The sequence below is a fragment of the Oncorhynchus keta genome, chromosome 13, assembly GCF_023373465.1.
Source record: "Oncorhynchus keta strain PuntledgeMale-10-30-2019 chromosome 13, Oket_V2, whole genome shotgun sequence".
Classification (NCBI taxonomy): domain Eukaryota; kingdom Metazoa; phylum Chordata; class Actinopteri; order Salmoniformes; family Salmonidae; genus Oncorhynchus; species Oncorhynchus keta.
Window position 1 is genome coordinate 16217595 of NC_068433.1, and position 22089 is coordinate 16239683.

Below are 22089 nucleotides of genomic sequence, written 5' to 3' on the forward strand. Positions count from 1 at the left end.
TAAGGAGCTCCCTCTAATAAACATGTTACTGTCCCTTGTTGTAGGACGTAGAGCAGAAGACCTACATCCATGTGAAAGGCTGTGTGCCACAGTTTGAGAAGTGGCTACAGGACAACCTGACGCTAGTGGCTGGGATCTTCATAGGAGTTGCGTTGTTACAGGTGAGAGAAGCGTTTCTTTGACTCCTTTTAGCCTAGTGTACAAACAGGGCTAGCTACTCTCCGACTCAGAACATTAACTTGTCCCATCAGGGTGACAAGGTGTTGAAGGCGTTCCACAGGGATGCTTTCCAGTGTTGACTCCAATGCTTCTCACAGTTGTCAAGTTGGCTGGATGTCCTTTGTGTGGTGGATCATTCTTGATACACATGGGAAACTGTTGAGCGTGAAAAACCCAGCAGCGTTGCAGTTCTTGGCATAAACCGGTGCGCCTGGCACCTACTACCATAACCTGTTCAAAGGCACTGAAATCTTGTCTTGTTCATTCACCCTCTGAATGGCACACATACACAATCCATGTCTCAATTGTCAAGGTTTAAAAATCCTTCTTTAACCTGTCTCCTCCTCTTTATCTACACGGATTGAAGTGGATTAAATGAGCAGAAATTCAGAGTAGAGAAGCTTGCATGTGACTCAGTCACTGGTTACTATGGCTGACCATGTAAAACAACACATTTCACTGCACCTATCTGGCATATGTGACAAACACGTATACACTGAATAAAAAATAAACGCAACATGTAGTGATGGTAAATTGTTTCATGAGCTGAAATAAAAGATCCCAGACATTTTCCATACACACAAAAAAGCATATTTCTCTCAAATGTTGTGCCCAAATTTGTTTACATCCCTGTTAGTGAGCATTTATCCTTAGCCAAAATGATCCATCCACCTGACAGATGTGGCATATGAGGAAGCTGATTAAACAGCACGATCATTACACAGCTGCACCTTGTCCTGGGGACAATAAAAGACTGCTTTAAAACTTGCAGTTTTGTTACGCAACACAATGCCACAGATGTTTTGAGGGAGCGTGCAATTGGCATGCTGACTGCTGAATGTTAATTTCCTACCATAAGCCGACCCAAACGTACATTTTAGAGAATTTGGTAGTACTAACCGGCCTCACAACCACAGGCCTCGTGTAACCACACCAGCCCAGGACCTCCACATCCGGCTTCTTCACCTGCGGGATCATCTAATACCAGCCACCTGGACAGCTGATGAAAATGTGGGTCTGAACGACTGTCAGAAACTGTCTCAGGGAAGCTCATCTGCGTGCTTGTTTGTCCTCACCAGGGTCTTGATCTGAGAATGTAATGTTAATTTCTCTATCAATGTTGTTTTTGAGAATTTGGCAATAAGTCCAACCAGCCTCACAACCTCAGACCACGTGTATGGTGTTGTGTGGGTGAGCGGTTTGTGGATGCCAATGTTGTGAACAGAGTGGCCCATGGTGGGGTTATGGTATGGGCAGGCATACGCTGCCAACAAATACAATTGCATTTTATCAATGGCAATTTGAATGCACAGACATACCATGACAAGATTCATCCGTCGCCATCACCTCAGGTTTCAGCATGATAATGTAATGTTGCAAGGATCTGTACACAACTCTTGGAAGCTGAAAATGGCCGAGTTCTTCCATGGCCTCCCTACTCACCAGACATGTCACCCATTGAGCATGTTTGGGATGCTCTGGATCAACAGGTACGACCGCATCTTCCAGTTCCTGCCAATATCCAGCAACTTCGCAGAGCCATTGTTAAGAAATGGGACGACATTCCACCAGCCACGATCAACTCTATGGGAAGGAGACATGTCGCGCTGTATAAGGCAAATGTTGGTCACACCAGATACTGACTGGTTTTCTGATCCACGCCCCCTACCTTTTTAAGGAATCTGTGACCAACTGATGCATATCTGTATTCCCAGTCGTAAAATCCATAGATTAGTGCCTAATACATTTATTTCAATTGACTGATTTCCTTATATGAACTGTAACAGTCAAATCTTTGAAATAAATTGTTGCATGTTGTGTAATATATATATATATTTATTTTTATGTTAATGAAAACATGATTTAATGACAAAAGACATCACATTCATAATTCTTTCTTTCTTTTACAGATATTTGGAATATGCTTGGCACAAAACTTAGTTAGTGACATCGAAGCTGTGAGAGCAAGCTGGTGAGGAAATATAAAATACTTCAAATTAACATCTCAAGTTAATTCTATCACATCTGATGTGTTTCCTCATTCCCTACCACTTTTTATTAACTGGGTTCATTATTGATTGACACTTCGTAGGATAGGCTTTAACAGCATGGAAAATCAATCACTGAATCCAAGGTTCTAGATTCTTCTTAGAATCTAAATGGTGTTTTGTTTGATAGTGTGCCATCATGTGGACCAAAAGGGAATTTTCAAAACCAGAGAGTATTTTAGAAAAGGTGCTTCATTATATTTGGCATAGAATAAAGTAAGAAGATATTGCGCCGTATGTAATCAAGCTGCTGTAAAAGAAACAATGGTGGAATTTAACTCTTTAGTGGAATGTAACCACTAAATCTGCATTTTACAAGGTTCTTACTTGTTTTTGGCTACATATCAACCTAGATCCAGAATATGCTGAGTAAAACTTTTATAAAAACTTTTATTTGTACTTTGACTTTGCTCTGCTTCCTAACTTAACCTATTAGTTTGACTGAGTCATTTGGCAAAGGCTCTACGCCCTGCTCCTTCCAGCTGGCCACTCAGCTAGGAGACAGGAGCACAGCACCCCCTGTCCACATTACTATCCCCATCCCTCTGCCACACCATTGTCATGCCAACTCACCTCATTTTTCATCCCCTATACTTTGTCAGGATGCCCTCGCTCTCCATGCACCGACCCCTGCCTCACTCTGGAAAAAAAGGGTCTGCATACTACGCATGAGGAATGTACTCGCGAGCGTGTGTATGACCTGTAGCCGGTGGGTGTTGTTGTTGTCCTCCGTATGACCTGTAGCCGGTAGAGATTGTTGTTGTTGTCCTCCGTATTAACTGTAGCCGGTAGAGGTTGTTGTTGTTGTCCTCCGTATGACCTGTAGCTGGTGGGTGTTGTGGTTGTCCTCCGTATGACCTGTAGCTGGTGGGTGTTGTCCTCCGTATGACCTGTAGCTGGTGGGTGTTGTCCTCCGTATGACCTGTAGCTGGTGGGTGTTGTGGTTGTCCTCCGTATGACCTGTAGCCGGTGGGTGTTGTTGTCCTCCGTATGACCTGTAGCTGGTGGGTGTTGTGGTTGTCCTCCGTATGACCTGTAGCTGGTGGGTGTTGTGGTTGTCCTCCGTATGACCTGTAGCTGGTGGGTGTTGTGGTTGTCCTCCGTATGACCTGTAGCCGGTGGGTGTTGTTGTCCTCCGTATGACCTGTAGCCGGTGGGTGTTGTGGTTGTCCTCCGTATGACCTGTAGCTGGTGGGTGTTGTCCTCCGTATGACCTGTAGCCGGTGGGTGTTGTGGTTGTCCTCCGTATGACCTGTAGCTGGTGGGTGTTGTCCTCCGTATGACCTGTAGCCGGTGGGTGTTGTTGTCCTCCGTATGACCTGTAGCTGGTGGGTGTTGTCCTCCGTATGACCTGTAGCCGGTGGGTGTTGTCCTCCGTATGACCTGTAGCTGGTGGGTGTTGTTGTCCTCCGTATGACCTGTAGCTGGTGGGTGTTGTTGTCCTCCGTATGACCTGTAGCTGGTGGGTGTTGTTGTCCTCCGTATGACCTGTAGCTGGTGGGTGTTGTCCTCCGTATGACCTGTAGCCGGTGGGTGTTGTTGTCCTCCGTATGACCTGTAGCTGGTGGGTGTTGTCCTCCGTATGACCTGTAGCCGGTGGGTGTTGTCCTCTGTATGACCTGTAGCTGGTGGGTGTTGTTGTCCTCCGTATGACCTGTAGCTGGTGGGTGTTGTTGTCCTCCGTATGACCTGTAGCTGGTGGGTGTTGTCCTCCGTATGACCTGTAGCCGGTGGGTGTTGTCCTCCGTATGACCTGTAGCTGGTGGGTGTTGTTGTCCTCCGTATGACCTGTAGCCTGGTGGGTGTTGTTGTCCTCCGTATGACCTGTAGCTGGTGGGTGTTGTCCTCCGTATGACCTGGGTGTTGTCCTCCGTATGACCTGTAGCTGGTGGGTGTTGTCCTCCGTATGACCTGTAGCTGGTGGGTGTTGTTGTCCTCCGTATGACCTGTAGCTGGTGGGTGTTGTCCTCCGTATGACCTGTAGCCGGTGGGTGTTGTTGTCCTCCGTATGACCTGTAGCTGGTGGGTGTTGTCCTCCGTATGACCTGTAGCCGGTGGGTGTTGTCCTCTGTATGACCTGTAGCTGGTGGGTGTTGTTGTCCTCCGTATGACCTGTAGCTGGTGGGTGTTGTGGTTGTCCTCCGTATGACCTGTAGCCGGTGGGTGTTGTTGTCCTTCGTGAATCAGTAGTAGTCACTGTAGTGAATGATTTACCACAGCCCAGACCCTGCAAGACCCATGTTTCATTCATAACAGTATGTTAACATTAATAAAGTACAGATCAGTATCAGGGAATACACCTCTGTCAGGGATTTTAAGATCATAGATCAAATGTGTTTTATTTGGCCCCCAAGTTCTGAGCAAAAAAATAAATTTCACTGTTGATCATAAACAAATGTAAAAACAGAAAATCGGCTCCAAGGGATTTTAATTTAGGATTTTTTTTCCCAAAGCAGAGGGACATATGCTATATTATCCAAATAATAATAGATGGGATTTATATAACACTTTTCTTCCAACTGAGGTACTCAAAGCGCTTTACATAGTAGGGGGAAACTCACCTCATTCACCAGCAATGAGCAGCACCCACCTCAGGTAGCAGGGTGAGGAGTGATATGCCAATCAGGGATGATTACGTGACCATGTTGGAAATGTAGACATGACACCGGGGTCAACACCCCTACTCTTACAATAACAGTCTACTCTTACAATAACAGTCTACTCTTACAATAACCGTCATGGCATTTTGAATGACCACAGAGAGAGTCAGGACACCGTTTTAACGTCCCATCCGAAAGACAGCACCCTATGCAGGACAATGTTCCCAAATGTAATCCAGGTTTGAAATAGTTTTAGTTAAATATTTTATCCATTTAGGCTTCTTGCTGTCAATTGGCAGTCTAAAAATATATATTTTCTTGTGCTCTGGCCCCACGACCATCCGCTCAAGAAAATAATTGTCCTGCGGCTGAATTTAATTGATGATCCCTGACGTATAACATTTGTATGTAAATCTAAATGTCAGGCTAAGATGGAGGCTTAACTAGCTCACTGTTTGTTGGCAACAGTCTGCCAATAGATTTAAGGACATGACCCATTTCCTTCAGCCATCAGTTCAACCCAGATCCTGTGGTCATGAAGAATAGAAACAGTTTCAGAATAATAACCAACTTCCCTCAGATCCCTCCACCAATCCTTTGGCCACTCTCCCACTTGTCACTGTCCCAAACTCTGCCACCCCTGTGCCAAGCCATCACTCTGTGCCTCCCTGCCCTATTCCCACTTAATTTCTCCACCAGGGGTGTATTGAGGATGCATTACATGTTCACCGAAAACTCAGGAATGTAAATAGAATTTAACATGTGGTTCCAGAGTATTTTGAACACTACTGAATATGCAGCAGAGTAGGACTGAAAAACACCTGATAATATGACAACTTTAGTCATTCTGAATGCTCCCCTTCCCTGGCTTTGCTCTTATGTAATGAAAGGAACATGTTTTAAACCTTCCTTTTGCTTTCTCTTGCTGTGTAGTTTATTTACCTGATGTCGCTGCCCGGCTTGACCCAGGAACGCACAGGTAAGGATCACTACCAAGTCATCTAGCTAAGCGTAAATGGTACAATACATCATAATGGACTTTTGTCTCAAATACAACCGTGTCGTTGACTTTTCTCAATGTTGGCCCTAGTAATACTGAAACTATGATTAGTTTGTTTTAAGAGCTGTGTCTGACCTTGATTTCCATTTGTCCCCAGGTCTCTTCAGCATGGCTACGCCAGTCTCAGAGCATCAACAGATGCTAGAACTAGGAATGATACCACCTGCACCATATTCCGTCGTGATGACTGGCACATTCTGATCCTTTTTAAGAGGTTTGGGCTTGCAAAATTCCAGTAACTTTCCAGAAATCCCAGTTGGAAGATTCCTCCAATCAGGATTTCTGGAAAACCTGGGAAGTTACCCACGCTTTGCATCCCATTTGTTCCATGTGGTAAACAGTGTAGAAATGTACAGAAAATAATGAAGACAAAAAAATGTACTTGGGGGTGTTTGTAAATGCACTGCATGCCTATCACAATGGCATGGACTCGTTTAAATTCATGATGTACAGAAGCTCTTATTGACACAGGTATTTTTAACAGTAAAATGGTAGCTGTATGTGGCGACACTGAGCATTAGGGAAGAGGGTAATGGTGCTAGAATACAAATGTACAGTAATAGTCGCAGCCCTCAAGTCGTTCGCTTTGAACTGCAGTAGACTTGTAGGCTCAAGAGTTTCTGTGGCACAGATGGGCATTCGTTATATTTCATGGCATCTCTACCTGGGTGAAATACATACAGGTACGTTACATACTTTCAAATACTTGAGGTGGGCCTGATTTAGCAAGAGTTTGCACTTTTGGGGGGGACTAGTCAATTGGTTCTATTGTAACAGACAAGCTAAATCAAGCACACTTCCAAGTATCAATTTATTTGACCCAGGTCTGATCTCTGCACACTCATACATTAAAATGAATTGTCAATACATTCAATGAACTGAAAAACTTCATGTCCATTTCTTGCTATGGTAGTCTTCTGTTTTCAATACCGCTAAGTGAAGTGTCAATCTTTAGGAATCCCTCACTTTATATTCAATCTTGTTCTGAGGGATGAATGTGATTTGTTCGATTGCTCAGCGGAGGGAGTTTACAATGACCAGTGAGTGAATAAAACTCACTTCCTGACATTTGTTGGTGGTGGAGGGCGTAACACATGGGTTGCTGTGCTGAGGGTTCCTGGCTCAAATCCCTGTGTGCTTTCAGTTTTCTAGCTCAATGATCAGTGAGTCAAATTAAACAAATGCTTGTAGGGAGGTGGCAGGCGCGTTAAATACAGGTTGAGACAAGTTCCCTGTTGAGGATCCCCATGTCTTGTTTTCCAACCTTGGAACTTACTTTCTAAAGTTAACCAATCACTTTTCACATTTGTCTAACCATTTCTTGTGACTGGTTAAAGGACCAAAACCTAAGGCGGGTGGATGGGGTCCTGGGTGGCAGAGGTCGTAACACGAGGGTGTCCATGCATTAGGTCCTCGGTTTCGATTCCTCGTGTGGCTTTTAAAATAACTTAACCAATTACACTCCTTTCTGCCCTCAGAACAAGAAAATAAAGGTTTGATTCAATCTGTATCGTGGAAGTTCAGTGCTATAGCGCAATTGACACTTAATGCCCCACGTTCACGGAGATTGCGCTCATGATAAACTTTGCATATAGGCTCAACAGCTTCTACCCTCCAAGCCATTAGACTGCTGAACAATTCATGAACATTTACACTGATACCCCCTCCCCTCTTGTACACTGCTGCTACTTGCCGTTTGTTTGTTACCTATACATAGTCACTTCGCCCCCACCTACATGTACAGATGACCTCAACTAGCCTGTACCTCTGCACACTGACTCGGTACCGGTGCCCCATCTATATAGCCTGGTTATTCTTAGTGTTACTTTTTGACTACTTATATTTTGTTCTTGAACGGCATTGGAGGTTAAGGGCTTGTAAGTAAGCATTTCAAGGTAAAGTCTACACTTGTTTGATTTGATACATCGGCTCAATCGCAAACTACCTTTAAATTTCAAATCGCACTGAACTTCCATGATAGGGATTGAATCGAGCCCTTTGTTTTTCTTTCAATCCCATGAAATAAATCCTTTTTGTTGACTTGCTGACACTGTTAATAGTACTAATTATTATTAAAAGGACAAGACAGAAAGTGAATTGGCATCCTCTTTCTCTCGGACTCCATTACGCATTCATGTATTGGTCAATGGTGCTTTGGCTAGTCCCTCAATCAGAAACAGTGACAAAGGTGTGATCAATGGACATTACATCACTGTCAAAACTACGTAGTGTTTGCCAGGCCTATCAGAGCACCTCAAAGCCAGGCATGTGAAGCTGCATTCTATTCGAGATGGAGCTTCTGCTTACCCCTAGCCTAATTGTCTCAGATCCATGAAGAGAAGTGAACAAGGATAGATGCGAGGGGACAACCATATGAAATGGAATGCAGCCTAGGTGACACCATAGCCTTGGCCAAGGCACTCAGGAAACCCTGTGTGACCATGAATGAAATATGATTAGAGTGACTTATCAATATTATGAAACAGACGTCACCCTCTTACTCTATCAACAGGCAGTACAAACTCTAGAAACAGATACATTATCGCCAGCAATCTTTAATTATCTGTTTGAGTTACGATCTTCCAAATGTACAACTCAATGACATTTACAACAAACATTTATACCATAACGCAGTTAGTTTGTAGTTACGTCTTGATTGGATTGTGTCTTTGTAAAGTTACAAATCTGAAATTACCATTCATACCTGACAAAAAAAAACAAATTTAACAAGACCGATTAGTAAACAAATAATTTATATTTTAAAAAAACGCCTATGTCACCAGACGTTGCCTAACGCAGTATCCATCATGCTGGAATGGGCATGTTCTCGATACTTGGAGTGGGAGAGAAACCATCACACATGCAAACAAAGCGCTGGCTGGGATAAACCATAGAGAGGTACCACGTAGACGGTGGGGGGATCTTCTCTGGCTGTCTGGACTGGCCCATTCTGACAGGGTTATGGGGAGGTTCTCGTAGCTGTCAGGGAGACCACAGTGACTATGTGAAACGATGCAGCCAGATTCCAATCGATGGTGACGTTCCAGTGCATCTCTTTTGCAGTCGCGTTATATAGATGATCAGATCTCACAACACCTGGAGAAGTGTTAAATAACTTAGGAACCACATTAATATGATATAGAAATCTTCTGAAATGTGCAGCGCTACGGCAACAAAGACACCCTGGAACATACACCCACCCCCCCCCAAAATCGGTCTTTCCTGGCGCATCATAATCCATTCAGGCATATACTACGCACCTGGTAGGGCTGACTGCTTCACTGTACACTCAGAGACCAGGGAGAGCGTGACTGTTCATCTGGGGGATCTAACTTGTAACTTACACAGGATTCCCCAATGTTATGTGAGAATTATTACATGCTAGTGGAGTCAGCCTAGGGTATGTTCAGTTGGGGTTAAACATTTACAACATTGCAGATAGAAATCTAACACATTTAGTTAACACAATTGCCTATTCTACTTGACAGACTGTCATATCTGTTCCACATAATATATTTACATCTGAACATTCTGTAACATTTCCCCATTCTAAACATACCCTTGATATAACAGTAAGGTTGTTTGAGACAGAAAGTTAAGTTTAAATCGGGTTTGTATGAAAGTTAAGGGAAGAGAGAGGGATCGGTTGGGATCATCAAGAAAACTCCTTTAAAACGCCAGTTTAAGTACAACATGACTGAACTCTACTCAGCTCTGGAAGATCTGCCCAGGGCTGTGGTTTTGGGTATGTGAGGGTCAAAATGAACATGGATACACCATCAACTGGACTAAAACATGCAGTTCGTCTTCAACTCAAGCTAAGATGGGACATAGGATGGATGCATGGCTGCTTAGTTTGTTTTCAGACCAACCTACTCAGTTTTTTTTCTTCTTTTTGTATTGTTTTTCAACGGGTTTCACAGCTATGGTCATAAAAAGTCTTCTCTTTGTATGTCTATTGCAGAAAGAAAGGAGTACGCATGCGTGAGCGGCGGTAGTGTGGGAAGGCAGGCTGTAAGGCAGAGGGGGGTACGTTTTAGCTGGACCAGCTGGCTGTTGACAGGGGCAAAGGGACAGGATACCTTGGCACGTGATGATAGGACACACAGAGGGAAGTTCTGGAGAGAGAGAGGGAAGGGGGGCAGGGATTGGCTATGAGGCAGGCATTGGGGGGAGTGCGGGCATTAAGAGTCCTTTAGCTCTGTGCCGTTAGCCTCTGCTCTGTGAGCGACGCCTGGTGGGACACCGTTTTGTTCTCGTGCGACCGCAGCTTGGAGACCACGTCGATGAAGGCCAGGCCCTGCACTTCTTTATGGAGAGGCTCTGGAGGAGGGAAAGATAACAGGTCTCATTCAGAAGTCTTTAAAGGAAGAGCACAAACCTAAACCAGAACATTCAGCTACATTCCAATGTCCATACTAGTACACCACTCTGCTATGCCTTAGCTTGGATATTGGAGCAGAGGTTGTGTCTAAGTGGCTGATTCAAAATGGCCACCCCTTTTACCTGAGCCCATGACCGCACAGATGAGGATCATGGAGTTGTATTTGATCTCCGGGGCGGTCCTCTCGTCTGAGAGCAGCTTGTGGAGCACCTGCACCAGGCCAGCCCCGACAAAGTCCTTTTCAGCCCCCACTGAAACCATAAAAAACACATTTGTCCAATTATTTTAATGCATTTCAATGCCCCACCAGAGTCAATGCTTTGCTTCTGAGAAAAGGGTGTACTGAGCACCCCGTTACAAATGCTTCAACAGTGAATTTAATTTATACAGTGCGTCTCACTAGGTCAAAATTGCTTTCCATTGTATGGAACTCACCCTGTGCATCATCAAACTACTTGCAGTTGATTCAAGCCATGCAATATCAGGTCATGTTCAGTAAGCATGGAAAATTGAAATTATTTTAAAACCGAGTAAAACAGAAACCCCCCTCCATTTCTAAACATTTTACTACAGTATGCCCTACTGAACACAACCCAGGCACAGTCAAAGGAAGTGCTACCAATCTGGACTTTACAAAACCATGTGGCAAACACAGTAGTCAGAATTAGGCTGCACTGTGACATGAACCTGACTGTGACCTCACTCTTACCCAGGTCCAACCCGGCGATGAGGCCCAGAGCCACCAGCGCCTCGTTCTGCATGATCATGTGTTCGCTCATCGCCATGACTACTAAGTGCTTCACACCTGCCCCCTGGATGACTGTTTTTACGACGTCCTGAAATCACAAAAACAAACATTTCAAATGGGGCACAATTCTAAAACGGGGATATTTTCTCCACCTTGTGGGGGGCTACTGGGTGTGCAGGGTTTTGCTCCAGCCCTGCCCCAACCCACATACCCTCTACTAACCCGCTGCTCATCAGGACTCTGAAATGAGGTGTGTAAGTTAGAGCAGGATGGGAGCACAAACCTGCACACCCAGTGACTTTCCAGGAGGAGAGACCACTAGGCCAGTCCACCACTGCTCTAAATGATACATGACTTGTGTACAATTTTTTTTTTACCTTTATTTTACTAGGCAAGTCAGTTAAGAACAAATTCTTATTTTCAATGACGGCCTTTCTAGTGGGTTAACTGCCTGTTCAGGGGCAGAACGGCAGATTTGTACTTTGTCAGCTCGGAGATTCGAACTTGCAACCTTTCGGTTACTAGTCCAACGCTCTAACCACTAGGATATCCATGCGTAAGTATGACATATCTAGCTGTGATATCACTACCACAGGGGTGCTATTCTGTCTAAAGACCTGCAAATAGGACAGAGGTCACAAATCTACAGATTAGAAGGGGAAAACCAGCCCGAGTAACACCGGAGTCATTCTCCCCTGAGATGAGACTGGATGGGAAGTGTAGCAGAACTGCCAACGCTAGGTCTAGGCATTATCCCACAAGAAAGATCCTATTTCAGGAAGAGTTACACAATGAATCACAGTCCGTTGTTCCCCTTTATGATCAACAGTTCCATTATGGGTCAGAATGCATTCTGTGGTCACAGCCAGCCAACTAGTCAGTCACAGATGGTGTGTGTTTCCATGGCAGCTGGCCCTAACCTTTGATTTGCTGTGGCGGATGAGAGCTGAGAGCAGTCTGTTGGACTCTCCCATGACTCCTGCATGGTCCTTGGCCTCACACCACTCTACTAGACGCTCCACAAGCTTGGAATTGGTCCCCAGCTGGTCTGCTGCATCCGCTGGGGAGAAAACAACAAGCTCTCTGGTATATAAACTGAAATGACTCAACATAAACTGGTAACTTCTTGTTGAAATTATTTTTAAATGGGTCAATTCTTGGTAACAATGAGTACTTTCTAGTATTTGTTATAATGAATCTCTGAACTCCAGGAAGGAAGAGATAAAAAAAAATCTGTATTGTAACACCATACAGGTATTAATGTCCTATCACCTTGAATTGCCTGCTATTCTAACACCCTGTCAACATCGCACTGTGACACTCCGGTCCATAGCGACTCAATCAAAGATGGACTCCATCGATCGCCATGTCACTTTGGATCCAGCTGGACTGCACTTGGCCTTGTTCGGTCCTCCCCAACCTAACCACTATTTGATGAAGATTCAAACGTTTGGCGGAAAACATAGCTTTTTAAAATGTATTTGTAATTTATTTTTTTAGACTGTACTTTCCCATCAATGGCTTCCCGAGTGGCACAGGTGTCTAAGGCAGTGCTTGAGGCGTCACTACAGATCCGGGTTCGATGTCTGGCTGCGTCGCAGCCGGCTGCAACCGGGTGACCAATGAGGCGACGCACAATTGGCCCAGAGTCTTCCGGGTTAGGGGATGTCCTTGTCCCATCGCGCTCTGCTGACACGGTCGCCAGTTGTACGGTGTTTCCTTCAACACATTCGTGCGGCTGGCTTCCGGGTTAAGTGAGCAGTGTGTCAAGAAGCAGTGCGCCTTGGCAGGGCCGTGTTTCGGAGGACGCATGGCTCTCGAAAATACTCTGCTGAATAAATAAAATCTTTGCACCTGGATTTGATACTGACCAATTTAAGGACAAAGAGTGAGGTATGGAACAAATCAAGTTTAGAGCATCATTAGGAAAGCAGTATCACCTCCATTTCAGAAAAGGTTCCTTTAGATCTTTCTGCAAAGTTAATGGGTTGAAACATTCACACCTGTGACTGATTCTGGTCAATTTAAATAGAGCGCGAAGCACAGACGTCGGGGGCATCATTAGGAAGTTGCTCTGCAGTGTATTAAATGTGCTATAATTGTGATATATAGGTGTTATAAAGATGCTCTACCCTGTGTGTCGATGAGCATGCGTAACGTCCCCAGCAGTTTGAACTGGACAGGAGGCATCTCTGACGGGAGGAACTTCAACACCGTATCTGACACACCAGCTGACAGCATTTTAGCCTTGTTCACCACTTCGGGAAAGATTATAAATAAAAGATTAAACATGTTAAATAAATCAATTCAAACTATGCTCCCTCCTCAAAGACATGTATAATCTGCTTTGTTTCCTTAGATATGGACTGTACATGTCAATGTTGTACACCATGAAAATAAACAATACACTAACTTAGTAACAATTGTATTCAACCAATATTAACCTAAGGCTCAAAGAAGGAACTTAAGTACAGGGAAGCACTTTTGACTAGAAGTTGTTTGTAGTTGCATTTGCCAAGACCTGCCCCCACCCACAGATCACAAAGACGTACAGGGGAAGCACTTCTGACAGGAAGTTAATGTTAAAGACTTGCCTTGAACCTACGAATCATATAGAAAATGTAGAACACAGTATACTCAATCATGCATGGAGCGCCTTGGGCGTCTCACCAGGAATGGCCAGGTTGCGAAGGGCGCTGAGCGCGGCGTGCTGCACGGTGACGTTACCCTCCTCCACGTGGCGATCCAGCAGCTCCAGAAGCTTCTGAACAATGCCTGATTCCACCATCTGTATGCAGTTACCATCTGGGGGGTGAATAGTAAAAACAGCCCACAATTCTCTAAACAATATTTTCCTGGCTTTAATATTTCTGAAACTCTGTGGTGAAGCTGAGTAATGGCCTGGAATGACTCATGATTGGGACTTGTATTCAGCTCTCTGAGTGTGTTTTCATTGGGGGGGAACTTAACTAGAGAGAAAATCTGGAAGAAAGTGGGGGGGGCGTGCAAAAGTCGATTCTCTGTTCTACATGGCAGAGAAGTATGTTTGCTCTATATACAGAACATTTGGAAAGTATTCATACCTTCCTTTTCCCCACATTGTTTACAGCCTTATTTGAAAATGGATTGAATCCAATAAAAACAATTCAATCTTCAAACAATACCCCATAACGACAAAGCGAAAAACGTTTAGATTTTGTGATTAAAAATTAAAAACAGAAATACCTTATTTACATAAGTATTCAGACCCTTTGCTATGAGGCTTGAAATTGAGCTCAGGTGCATCCTGTTTCCATTGATTATCCTTGAGATGTTTCTACAACATGATTGGGGTCCACCTGTGGTAAATTCATTTGATTGGACATGATTTGGAAAGGCACACGTCTATATAAAAAGGTCCCACAGTTGCCAGTGCATATCAGAACAAAAACCAAGCCACGAGGTCGAAGGAATAGTCTGTAGAGCTCCGAGACAGGATTGTGTCGAGGCACAGATCTGGGGAAGGGTACCAAAACATTTCTGCAGTATTGAAGGTCGCCAAGAACAGTGGCCTCCACCATTCTTAAATGGAATAAGCTTGGAACCACCAAGACTCTTCGTGGAGCTGGCCACCCGGCCAAACTGAGCAATTGGGGGAAAGGGCCTTGGTCAGGGAAGTGAACAAGAACCCGATGGGCACTCTGACATAGCTCCATAGTTCCTCTGTGGAGATGGGAGAACCTTCCAGAAGGACAAACATCTCTGCAGCACTACCAATCAGGTCTTCATGGTAGTGGCCAGATGGAAGCCACTCCTCAGTACAAGGCACATGCCCGCTTAGAGTTTGCCAAATAGCACCTAAAGGACTCAGACCATGAAAAACAAGATTCTCTGGTCTGATGAAACCAAGATTTAACTATTTGGCATGAAGGCCAAGCGTCACGTCTGGAAACCTGGCACCATCCCTACGGTGAGCATGGTGGTGGCAGCATCATGCTGTGGGGATTTTTTCCAGTGGCAGGGACTGGGAGACTAGTCAGGATCGAGGCAAAGATGAACGAAGCAAAGTACAGAGATCCTTGATGAAAACCTGCTCCAGAGTGCTGAGGACCTCCAGAGTGCTGAAGACTGGGGTGAAGGTTCACCTTCCAAAAGGACAACGACCCTAAGCACACAGCCAAGACAATGCAGGAGTGGCTTCAGGACAAGTCTCTGAATGTCCTTGAGTTGCCCAGCCAGAGCTCGGACTTGAACCCGATCAAACATCTCTTGAGAGACCTGAAAATAGCTGTGCAGCGACGCTCCCCATCCCAACCTGACAGAGCTTCAGAGGATCTGCAGAGAAGAATGGGAGAAACTACCCCAATACAGGTGTGCCAAGCTTGTAGCGTCATACCCAAGAAGACAAGGCTGTAATTGCTGCCAAAGGTGCTTCAAAGTACTGAGTAAATGGTCTGAATACTTATATAAATGTGATTATTTTTTTTTTTGTATAAATTTGCAAAGAAATTCTAAAAAACAGTTTTTTTCTTTGTCATTATAGAGTAGTCAGTGGATTAAGGTTGTAACTTAAATTGTGGAAAATGTCAAGGGGTCTGAACGCTTTCCAAACACACTGTGATTCTAGAATCTGAGTGTTATATTTTAGTCTTTCGTACTGGTCCCCTGTGAGAATTGAACCCGTGAAGAGGGCACAACAAAACCTATTCCCCCTCAGGAGACTGAAAAGATGAGTCATGGGTTCTCAGATCTTCAAAAGGTTCTAAAGCTGCGCCTGGTGTGGCAACTGCTCGGGCTCCGACCGCAAGTCACTACAAAGGGTAGTGCGTACGGCCCAGTACATCACTGGGGCTATACTCAACCTCGTCTCAGGGTAGTAAGTTGATGGTTTGTTGATATCCCTCTAGTGGTGTGGGGGCTGTGCTCTAGTGGTGTGGGGGCTGTGTTTTGGCAAAGTGGATGGGGTTATATCCTCAGTGTCACCCGACCCACCAGTCTCCAGTATCTATGCTGCAATAGTGTATGTGCCAGGGGACTGGGGTCAGTCTTATATCTGGTGTCCTGTGTGAATTTAAGTTCTCCCTCCCTCTCCCCTCCCGGAGGACCTGAGCCCTAGTATTATGCCTCAGGTAAGACTGGCTGTCCCCAGTCCACCTCGTCATGCTGCTACTCCAGTTTCAACTGGTCTGCCTGTGGCTAGGGAATCCTGACCTGGTCACTGAACGTGCTACCTTGTCCCGGACCTGCTGTTTTCGACTCTCTCTACCTGCGGTCTCAAACTCAATGCTTGGCTATGAAAAGCTAACTGACATTTACTCCTGGGGGTACTGACCTGTTGCACCCTCTACAACCACTGATTATTATTATTTGACCCTGCTGGTCATCTATGAAGGTTTGAACATCTTGAAGAACAACATGGCCTTAAATGGCCATGTACTCTTATAATCCCCACCCGGCACAGTCAGAAGAGGTTCCTCTCTAGGTTCCTGCCTTTCTAGAGAGTTTTTCCTAGCCACTGTGCTTCTACTATTGCATTGCTTGCCCTCTGGGGTTTTAGGCTGGATTTCTGTATAGCACTTTGTGACATCTGCTGATGTAAAAAGGGCTATAAATAAATGTGATTGATTGATCAACTGGTACTAGAGAGAGAAGTGTATATGTTCTACATGATGTTTCCAGTTTGAGTGATGAGATTAGTCAAGAGGCAGTTTTATCCTGAATAACCCTTTTTGTTGGTTCCCTATCCCAGCAGGCAAAACTGGTTGAATTATTTCAGTTCAACATGGTAACGATGTCCTTTCAACATTGCAATGACTTCATTTCAACCAGGTTTGCCCACTGAGCTGTTACTACAGACAACGTGTGCAGTAATCGCTTTACCGTTGCGGGCAAAGTTGGCAATGGCCAGTGCCCCTGCCAACTGCAGCTGGTGGTTGTGGGATGGTACCCAGGAAAGGACCCTCTCGAACACACTGCCCTTGCCCGCGTCAAACAGCTTCTGCATGGACTCATCTGAAGGGAGAGAGATGTGGAGAGGCTGTCAACACAAAACACCTGCCCACTGCACCAGAGGGGAGAGAGATGTAGAGAGGCTGTCAAACACAAAACACCTGCCCACTGCACCAGAAGGGAGAGAGATGTAGAGAGGTTGTCAACACAAAACACCTGCCCACTGCACCAGAGGGGAGAGAGATGTAGAGAGGCTGTCAAACACAAAACACCTGCCCACTGCACCAGAGGGGAGAGAGATGTAGAGAGGCTGTCAACACAAAACACCTGCCCACTGCACCAGAAGGGAGAGAGATGTAGAGAGGCTGTCAACACAAAACACCTGCCCACTGCACCAGAGGGGAGAGAGATGTAGAGAGGCTGTCAAACACAAAACACCTGCCCACTGCACCAGAAGGGAGAGAGATGTAGAGAGGCTGTCAACACAAAACACCTGCCCACTGCACCAGAGGGGAGAGAGATGTAGAGAGGCTGTCAACACAAAACACCTGCCCACTGCACCAGAAGGGAGAGAGGCAATCAAAATGTCACAGCAGTTATTTACTAAAAAAAAATATATACATAGACCACACACAAATAAGCATATATGTTTCTGGAAGAAAATGTTACAGGATAAATGTCCTACTTCTTGGCTTCAGTATAACAAAGTGGTGAGGGAAGATCGGAAGGCAAGTAGAATGCTATGTTTATGTTTTGAGGAACAGAAACGGGAATGTAAATGATCTATACTGTTCCGGAATAGAACAGTTATTTTCAAAGCATACATTCCGGGCATTATTCTTTAAAAATATATATTTTTTAAAAGATAATAGGCCCCACAAAAAAACAAAAAAAAATCACAACAAAGCACCTACGCAAGGCCCCTCACTGTCACTCGTTAACGTATTCCAGTTTCTGTCTGCCAGCTGTAAATCTTTGCCAGTTTGTGTCGCGTGCACGTTTGTATGCTGCCTGCCTCTACTCCCTCCGAAGCATAGGCTACTGATTATACGAGCGTGATTTGGAAGATGGGGAGAGAGGATTAATTTGAGAAGAATTAATTCACTTTTTCAAACGCTAGTACCGGATACTATAGTTATCACGTTTGATTTAACAAAGAAAAAAAATCTGGTGCTGCTCTGCACACCCAAATGTAGTTAACGAAGATTCAAATCAGGAAGACTTGTCTGAATACTTGTCCAACTTCATCCAGTAAGCATAACATAATTCACTTTGTTTCCTAGTCTATGGGTCGAGTGAGAATAAATCACCAGCATAGTCTCTCGTTTCTTCTCCTCTCCTATAAGCCATGTGCGAAACATCATTCTCCTATTTACCTTATAGCCTAGAAGCACCCCCCCCCCCAAAAAAAAAATACACATTCCGCATGCTTGTCTATACAGAAAAAGAAAATACTTCAAAATACTTCACCAGAAAGCATGACTTAGCCACAGAGGAATCGAGGATCATTAGCTGTGGACTGTTTCACAAGCTCGTAGGCCTATCAATGCCTATTTGAGAAGACCAGTATTTGGGCTGTGCGCGTGGCAATAGGACTAGCTGATTATGGAGTTGAGGCTATCAGTGAAAAGCATCTAAAATGTGTGGTGTAGAATTTTCAAATGTTGAGACAAGATGGGGGAGGGGTGTGGCGACGATACAGGAGAGTCTTTCTCCAGAACGGAAGAAGCTGGCGATCTTGTAATTATTGACTTAACTTTTATCATTTTAAATTCCGATTTTTATGATGAACCACGTGGCAAGGATTTTTTAGAAACCAAAACGTTATTGAAATTAAACTGTTCCACAAAAATGTGCATATTAAAATCATAACTGGCATGCAGAATGGCAGAAAATGGTAGGATCAATTGTAAGCTTCCACAAACCTGAAACTCACCGGCCGCCTATGGAGTCTGAAGCATTTTGAAAACATAATTGTTTGAATCCTGAATGTTTTATTTTATGGAGGAAAGTCTAACACCTATGAGGCAGGCCTACAATCTACCAATCCTACCATTGAGACATGCCCCATAACACAAAAATAAAAAAAAATGGCAGGATTTATCCAATTAAGTAAGTTTTCAAAATGCATACTACCTCCAGCTCACATTGTAAAGTGTTTGGTGATGCACTAATAGCCTGCTGCCTGCACTAGAATGGTGTTGGATTCCAGCTCCAAATATACGTCATGTTATCATAGTAGAACTTATTGATTACTTTCCATGTAAAAGGAATGTAAAGTCAGCAAAAAAAGAAACGTCCGTTTTTCAGGACCCCGTCTTCAAGATAATTTGTAAAAATCCAAATAACTTCAGACTACAGGTCGACCGATTATGATTTTTTCAACACCGATACCGATTATTGGATGACCATAAAGGCCAATAACGATTATTGGAGGACCATAAAAGCAGATACCGATTAAAAATCAGCCAATTTTTATTTTTAGTAATAATGACAACAATACTAAATGAACACTTATTAAAATTTAATATAATACATCAATGAAATCAATTTAGCCTCAAGTAAATAATGAAACATGTTCAATTTGGTTTAAATAATGTAAAAACAGTAAGAAAAACAGAAGTAAAAGTGCAATATGTTCCATGTAAAATATGTGCCATGTAAGAAAGCTAACGTTTCAGTTCCTTGCTCAGAACATGAGAACATATGAAAGCTGGTGGTTCCTTTTAACATGAGTCTTAAATATTCCCAGGTAATAAGTTTTAGGTTGTAGTTATAGGAATTATAGGACTATTTCCCTCTATACCATTTGTATTTCATTACCCTTTGACTATTGGATGTTCTAATAAGCACTTTAGTATTGCCAGTGTAAGAGTATAGCTTCCGTCCCTCTCCTCGCTCCTCCCTGAGCTCGAACCAGGAACACAACGACAATTAGCGCGCGCTAACTAGCTAGCCATTTCACTTCAGTTACACGAGCCTCATCTCGGGAGTTGATATGCTTGAAGTCATAAACAGTGCAATGCTTGACGCACAACAAAGAGCTGCTGGCAAAACGCACGAAAGTGCTGTTTGAATGAATGTTTACGCGCCTGCTTCTGCCTACCACCGCTCAGTCAGATTATATGCAACGCAGGACACGCTAGATAATATCTAGTAAATAGTGATGATTGATTTTTTATAAGATAAGTTTAATGCTAGCTAGCAACTTACCTTGGCTTACTGCATTCGTGTAACTCCTTGTGGAGTGCAACGAGAGAGAGGCAGGTCGTTATTGCGTTGGACTAGTTAAGGTTGCAAGATTGTATCCACCGAGGTGACAAGGTGAAAATCTTGGCTGTTAACCCACTGTTCCTAGGCCGTCATTGAAAAGAATAATGTGTTCTTAACTGACTTGCCTAGTTAAATAAAGATTAAATAAGGGTGTAAAAAAATAATATATATATATATATATATCTCTTTTTTTTTTATCGTCAAGTCGGTGCCCAAATATACAGATTTTCGATTGTTATGAAAACTTGAAATCGGCCCTAATTAATCGGCCATTCCGATTGATCGGTCAACCTCTACTTCAGACCTTCATTGTAAAGGGTTCAAACACTGTTTCCCATGCTTGTTCAATGAACCAAAAACAATGAAGATGCACATGTGGAACGGTCGTTAAGACACTAACTGCTTACAGACAGTAGACAATTAAGGTCAGTTATGAAAACTTAGTAGAAAGGCCTCAGTGTCCTAACTCTGGAAAACACCAAAAGAAAGATGCCCAGGTTCCCTGCTCATTTGCATGGACATGCCTTAGGCATGCTGCAAGGAGGCATGAGGACTGCAGATGTGGTCAGGGCAATAAATTGCAATGTTCGTACTCGCAGTAGCAGACCACGTGTAACACCTGCACAGGATCGGTACAGCCGAAACATCACACCTGCGGGACAGGTACAGGATGGCAACAACAACTGCCCGAGTTACACCAGGAACGCACAATCCCTCCATCAGTGCTCAGACTGTCCACAATAGGCTGAGAGTGGCTGGACTGAGGGCTTGTCGACCTGTCGTAAGGCAGGTCCTCACCAGACATCACCGCCAACAACATTGACTATGGGCAAACCCACCGTCGCTGGACCAGACAGGACTGGCAAAAAGTGCTCTTCACTGACCAGTCAGGATTTTGTTTCAGCAGGGGTGATGGTCGGATTCGTGTTTATCATCGAAGGAATGAGCGTTACACCGAGGCCTGTACTCTGGAGCAGGATCGATTTGGAGGGTCCGTCATGGTCTGGGGTGGTGTGTCAAAGCATCATCGGACTGAGCTTGTTGTCATTGCAGGCAATCTCAACGCTGTGCGTTACAGGGAAGACATACTCCTCCCTCATGTGGTACCCTTCCTGCAGGCTCATCCTGACAATGCCACCAGCCATACTGCTCGTTCTGCAAGACAGGAATGTCAATGTTCTGCCATGTCCAACGAAGAGCCCGGATTTCAATCCCATTGAACACGTCTGGAACCTGTTGGATCGGAGAGTGAGGGATAGGGCCATTCCCCCCAGAAATGTCCGGGAACTTGCAGATGCCTTGGTGGAAGAGTGGGGTAACACCTCACAGCAAGAACTGGTAAATCTTGTGCAGTCCATGAGGAGGAGATGCACTGCAGTACTTAATGCAGCTGGTGGCCACACCAGATACTGACTTACTTTTGATTTTTAACCCCCCCCCTTTCTTTCAGGGACACATTATTCCATTTCTGTTAGTCACATGCATGTGTAACTTGTCCAGTTTATGTCTCAGTTGTTGAATCTTCTGTTCATACAAATATTTACACATGCTAATAAGTTTGCTGAAAATAAACACAGTTGACAGTGAGAGGACGTTTCTTTTTTTGCTGAGTTTATATGTTGGGGTCATTGAAGGGTGAAAAGGGACTTGGTGTATGTTTATAAAGCATGTTTTACTCCAGCAACAATAACCTGTGGAGCAGCAGGAGAAATCCCGCTCAAAATAGGCTCTGTATGCTGTGCGCGTAGGATAGTTGTGTTGGATAAATAAGATAAACGATGACTAACAGATACACACACACAGGCCAATTTAAAGTACACAAAATGATG

The 22089-nt window shown here is 44.2% G+C and overlaps 2 protein-coding genes across 6 annotated transcripts in view; one reads left to right on the plus strand and one right to left on the minus strand.

The window, feature by feature from the left end:
- The window catches only part of LOC118391949 (tetraspanin-5-like), a 31523-nt gene extending 24722 nt beyond the window's left edge, over positions 1 to 6801 (plus strand). The window contains exons 7-10 of the mRNA XM_035783471.2: positions 45 to 161; positions 2130 to 2191; positions 5801 to 5846; positions 6025 to 6801. Coding sequence (XP_035639364.2) covers positions 45 to 161; positions 2130 to 2191; positions 5801 to 5813 — 192 coding nt within the window. The 3' untranslated portion in view covers positions 5814 to 5846; positions 6025 to 6801. The remainder of the gene's footprint in view (positions 1 to 44; positions 162 to 2129; positions 2192 to 5800; positions 5847 to 6024) is intronic.
- Positions 6802 to 8464: 1663 nt separating this feature from the next.
- The window catches only part of LOC118391948 (rap1 GTPase-GDP dissociation stimulator 1-like), a 53636-nt gene continuing 40011 nt past the window's right edge, over positions 8465 to 22089 (minus strand). For all 5 annotated transcript variants that reach the window (XM_052459453.1, XM_052459451.1, XM_052459452.1 and 2 more), the window contains 7 exons: positions 16919 to 17050; positions 13730 to 13864; positions 13192 to 13317; positions 11980 to 12119; positions 11021 to 11147; positions 10434 to 10562; positions 8465 to 10250 (listed from right to left, as the gene is read on the minus strand). In XM_052459453.1, the coding sequence (XP_052315413.1) occupies positions 10123 to 10250; positions 10434 to 10562; positions 11021 to 11147; positions 11980 to 12119; positions 13192 to 13317; positions 13730 to 13864; positions 16919 to 17050 (917 nt within the window). In that variant the 3' untranslated portion in view covers positions 8465 to 10122. The remainder of the gene's footprint in view (positions 10251 to 10433; positions 10563 to 11020; positions 11148 to 11979; positions 12120 to 13191; positions 13318 to 13729; positions 13865 to 16918; positions 17051 to 22089) is intronic.